The sequence below is a fragment of the Myotis brandtii genome, unplaced genomic scaffold (assembly GCF_000412655.1).
Source record: "Myotis brandtii unplaced genomic scaffold, ASM41265v1 scaffold38, whole genome shotgun sequence".
Classification (NCBI taxonomy): domain Eukaryota; kingdom Metazoa; phylum Chordata; class Mammalia; order Chiroptera; family Vespertilionidae; genus Myotis; species Myotis brandtii.
Window position 1 is genome coordinate 3,969,106 of NW_005364596.1, and position 5,626 is coordinate 3,974,731.

General features: G+C 43.3%; 1 protein-coding gene across 1 annotated transcript in view; it reads left to right on the forward strand.

Annotated features, from left to right (window-relative positions):
• The first annotated feature begins 6 nt into the window (after window positions 1-6).
• The window catches only part of DKK2 (dickkopf WNT signaling pathway inhibitor 2), a 107,057-nt gene continuing 101,437 nt past the window's right edge, over window positions 7-5,626 (forward strand). Inside the window, exon 1 of the mRNA XM_005872423.2 lies at window positions 7-794. Coding sequence (XP_005872485.1) covers window positions 573-794 — 222 coding nt within the window. The 5' untranslated portion in view covers window positions 7-572. The remainder of the gene's footprint in view (window positions 795-5,626) is intronic.

The following is a 5,626-nucleotide window of genomic DNA, read 5'->3' on the forward strand; positions in this document are numbered from 1 at the left end:
GTGCGCGCGCGTGGCGGGACCTCGGCCGGCCTCAGACCTCGGGGGCTCGGTCTGCGAGCGGTTCCTGATCTCCCAGTATAGCGCCGACTGACATTGCAAAGGAGGACTCCAGTAGGGGAGAAAAAGAGGGGAGAAAAGCAACGGAGGCCAGCATAGAAGGGACTAGTGTAGACCTTCTGAGCGACCCGGAGCATTGGACCGCGGAGACCCGGGCGGGACCGCGGAGGTGCGGGGCCAGGAGCAGCGGAAGCCGTGCGGTCCGCGGGGCTGAGTTTTCTGGCACCTCGGGTCACGCCTCCTTGGCGAGAAGGCGGGTCACCTGGGATTGCTTGCAGCTACTACAGAACTTCCTGCCCTGGTGGTGAAGTGGGTCTCGCCTGGGTCGCGCTAGCTCCTGGTTTGAGGCGTGGGACTGAGTTCACAAGGTGCTGCTCCCGCAGCCAAGAGGGGTTGGGGAACGGAGTCTGCGAGCCTCCGCGCCCCCAGTGAGTGGCTCGGTGTCGGGTCCTCCCTCCCCCGCATCAGAATCCCTCGGGCTTTGCGCCTCCCTCCCCGGGACCCCTCGCCCGGATATGGCCGCGTGGATGCGGGGCAAGGACTCCTCCCGCTGTCTGCTCCTACTGGCCGCGGTGCTGATGGTGGAGAGCTCACAGCTCGGCAGTTCGCGGGCCAAACTCAACTCCATCAAGTCCTCTCTGGGCGGGGAGACGCCTCTACAGGCCTCCAATCGATCTACGGGCACATACCAAGGACTGGCTTTCGGCGGCAGTAAGAAGGGCAAAAACCTGGGGCAGGTAGGAAAACACCCCCAATGCGCTCTTCAACCAGGAAGGGAGGGACCAGCGCTCTTGGAAAGTCCTTTGCCTGGTGCACCTTGATCTTCCCAGTGCGCTCCCAGGTGTGGCGCGCGGGACAGGTGGGGAGGGGATCCCAGATCAGATCTTCGAGGGTGGAGGCGGCCGGAGGAGGCCGGAGGCTGCTGCAGCTGCTGGAGGGCGCGGAGCGGGCGGGTTAGGGTGCGGTCTCGCCTTTGCATTGGGACATGGGCATGTACAGAGATCTAGTGCCAATGGGTGGGGAGAGTGGCCAGAATGGTCCTTCTCCAAATTGAGCACAGCGACGCTGAGGGTGATGTTAGTATCTAACACATAACAACTGGCCGTGTTCTAAGCGTTTCACATATATTTCATCTTCACAACTCTATGCGCGAGGCGCGGTTACTGCCCCCACTCAGCACCAGGAGAAATGGAGGCACGGAGCAGCAGCTCTTTGCCCATGGCATTCGGCTAGTTGAAGTGGCCCAGCGAGCGGGATTCCAATCCCCAGAGTCTGCGCCTGGGTCCTGGACTCTTAACTATTCCCTTTTACAACCCTGAGGAGCGGAGTGCTTACCCCCTTTCAGGTTCTTCTTTCCTCTCAAACGCTTTGTCTCTGCAAAGAAGTAAGGTCCCAGACAGAAGGCTTCAATAGGCGCACATTTCTCACGCCTGCAGAATTGTAAATAAATCACGCGGGAGGAAGCAAAATAAGGAAATGACAGTGACAGCATCCTAGGCGCGGCCGACCGGGTGCCAGGGATGTAGCAAGGAAAACCCCAGGGGCATTTTTTTGCTAGAGGGAACTTTCCGTGGGCGTCTCTATGTCTCTGTCACACAGACAGATAGATTGACAGTCACATGTAAACAGTTACACAAACAGACGCTCACAAAGACAGGAGCGCACGCACTCCACACCAGCAGTGGTTGGCGCGCAGCGGCCAGGAGAGGGGGCCCTGTGGGCACTGGGAGCCACGACAGCTCCTCCTTCTGCTCCTTTTGTAAGAAGCCAAAACCAAAAGCCAGTTTGCCAAACAGCACAGGCACTTCGCACAGCACAGCTGTCAACCCATGAAGGCAGCTCAGGGCACCACATACCCGGGTTTCCTTGTTTCATCAAAGGAGCTCACTGCAGCCTCTCTGTGAGCTCTGGGTGTCCTCCCTGCACCTTCACCCCAGCGCAAAGGGCAGGGTGAAGGGTGACAACTGGGGCCAGTCCTGGCTGACAGCCAGGGAAGACTTGGCCCATGCTTGGCCCCCGCCTGCCCTCTCACGGGACAGCTTTGCTAAGTTTGCAGTTCCAGAAGGCTTCCTGGGCTTTGAAATGTCAAACATTTCAGCTCTCCTCTCCAAGGAATACAAGGTCTGCAACCACAGGATGTTTCTTAAGGTCTCAAGGGAAATAAACTATACATATGCATACACACTACACACATACATACCCTTTGCATATGATCACGCGTCACATATGTCCACACATACATGACTGCTATCCTTTTGCTCTTTCCTCAGAAACACCCTGGCATTTTCAATCAGAACGAACTTAACATATTCTTAGAAGTCCAGCATGAGATGGGGCAAAGGTTGTAAAGAAAAGATGCTCTCAGTTCAAATCAGCAGACATCTCTGAGGCAACTGACTTCAAATTCTACCTTATCAGCTGTTGAAAACAGATTGTTGTTTAGTTCAGCCAAGGACAGAGGAATGGACCCAATATTGTTTAGATTCCTTTTGATTCCAATCCATGCTCATTCAGTAGGTTTCTGTAGAGGACTTTCTGTTTCCATCACCACTGAACCCCAACTCCCGATGTCCCTCAGTCAAATTATCAGTTATGTCATCACTAGACATGGGGTTATACGGACTAGACTGAGGGATGCACCTCAGAACCCAGCTTTTCCTTTATGTTTTGATAGTACGTTTTTATATAAATATGCATAAAATGCCTGTTTATTTTCCTATATCTCTAAATACCTGTTCCTTAAACAGACTGCAACTCTATTTGAATGTCTTTATTAAACTAAAGGTTTATTTATTTTAAAAATGAGTTGATTTTTTTGGGGTTGAATTACTCATGCTCGCTATAACTTAGTGGTACTTCAGAATATATTTTATTATATTTATTTAACTGCGATATTATATCCTTAAAATTTGTCCTTAGGTGTTTGTAAGAGATTAAAACATATCAGAGATAATGGTAACATAAAATAAAACCCTGAACTGAATTGCTGGAAGATAGCTGGGAAATGGGAGGGCTGTCTTTTGTATATTCTGGATTCTCACTTGTTTAGCGGGGGATGGCAAATGCGTACTGTTGTAAAGAAACAAACAGAAAAATCTCTCTTCTTTGAAGTAGCAAGAGGATCCTTTGAATATTTATGAGTTTCTTTATTTTCTAAATTCCATTAGTTTTGTGGTCACCAAAATTCTTAATACTCTTATTTTTCAACAATGGAATGACAATTAGAAAAGACTATTCAAAAGGCAAGATGTCACTTCCTTTTACAAAGGAAAACTCTAGAATTGAAATGTAGCTAAGCTGAATTTTTATTCACCATAATAGAAAAATATGAATGGTTGAGAAGTCTGGAAGTAAAGTGTCAAGTGGCCTAAATTATGTAGGGTCATCCTGAGGCCTGGTAAGTTCAATTCTCTCCCTTTCCCTCCATTCTTGACTGATGGATGCTGAAATATATGCATTTCAGAGATACAGGAACAAGGAGCTGTAGGGTGCAATTTCAAGTAGGCTTATTAGACACTTACTCTTTGGCCTTCTATTCTGTAGTGAAAATTGTCTACTTAGGTTTTTTTTTTCTGATATACTTTCAGGATAGAGTCTCAATATAAAACATATATTGCCATTGCAGAGGAAACTATCCAAGACATTTCATAACTTATTAATCTACAAAAGAGAAAATGAGACCGAATGGGCCCCAAGGTCTTCTTGATTCACTGTAGCTTGTTTTCATATGAAGGAAACATTCTTACTGATAGGAATTCTACTTGTTATAGTCCAGGTGGATTATTTGTAAATCACTCCTTAAAAATGTGCCTTTGAATTTCAGAAACGAGTTGGAGGGCTCTCAGAGAAAACGCAGTTTTCCAGAGGTGTTACAATTCTCATTCTTAGGTTTGCGTTCAAAGAAACAGCTATGAGCTATGATGGAAGCTGACGTAGAAAATTGAATGTGCAAATATTCAGGGGATTGTACAGAAGTAGTAAAAATGTTTTTACTGAATTATTCACATTCGTGTGTTAATTTGACTTTCCATCTGCATCCATTGTTAATGAGTTTTAAGAGGGACTGTTTTGTTAGGACTGTTACTAATATATATGTGTGTCAATATTTATATACTTTAATTTCTAAAGAGACTATTGCAAATTTTCTAAATCAAAGGTCATTTTAAATAAAAAATTTAATATTATATGGCTAAATATATTCTAATTAAGTACACTGTTGCTTGATATCACCTCTGGAATTTGAGATTTCAACTTTACAGGATATCTTAAAAATAACTTTAAAAAAACCCGGAAATTTATAAAATCATTTTACCTTTGCGATACACAATGATTTTTTTTTTTTTTCGGGAATGAAAAACCTTTTGTGTTTGTGTTTGTAATTGCTTCTTTCAGTCTTCTTGCTTTGTTTTTTTTTTTTAACAAAAGATTAATTGATTTGAATGCCAGGCTATAGAATTTTAAAAAGTTATGAATAAAACTAAGGAAAATAATTACATTTTAAAGGTAGATCAGCTTCCTAACATGGGTCTCTACTAACAAGCTGAAACTGGTTTACTGTAAATTCAGATTCCATGATTTTCTAATATAACTTGGACCTTTGGAGGACAGTGGTTTGGATGAAGTTATGTTGTGAAAAAAGAATGTTTGAAATACATTGAAACAGAAGCTACAGGAAGTTGGTTAGAAAGCATTAATCTTTGTATACTGCATTTTCTTTAATAAAAATGGTGTATCTATTTGCATGTACAAACACGCATGAAAGTGCTTCCTCAAATAAACCACATGCTCTATTTTCTATAGGTCATCTCCTCATTTTCTGAAATTATCCATGATTTTTTTAACCCCAGCCCAACTTTTCCTCGCTGGAGAGTAAATATCTGCTACCTCCCGTGGACATCAATTGACACTAAACGAAATGAGGAAAGCAAATCATTTTGAAATTTTCCAAAATTAAAAGATTTTGAACCAATCCACACTGAGGTTTCTTTCCTTTCACTGTGAATGATTGAGAATTGATGATAGTGGATACAAGTGGAAGGTCACCTTATGAATAGCAAGAAAAGTATTTTAATGATAATCTAAGTATGAGCATCCATCATTTTATTTTTGCGCTAGACTAGAGAGCAAGGGACACGGTTACTTAAACTCACTCCAGCTGTGACTTGGACCCTACCATAAACTTCCTTAGTGCTTCCCTCTGACACAAACTCCTTCCCAGGATGTTTCAAACCTTGTATTTTTTAAAAATAGAGAAAGCAATATAATAGAAAGGTAACTGATATATTGTGTTCTAGAAGAATATTACCACTTCCTTTTATTTTCCCTGCACAATCATTTAAAATGTGCATTAAAATAATCTGTTATATTATAGAGCCCTTTTATAATACTCAATATATTTACCATTTCAACTCAGTCTCTTCTGAGTTAATTTCTTGGTATTGATGTAACATCAAAATAAATTACAATTTTATTTCTGTAACTCCCTGATGGCGCTTTAAAGTCATTGTACTTTATTATACCTCCAGCCACTTGTACTCATCTACAAAAAAAAAAAAAAAAAAAAAAAAAA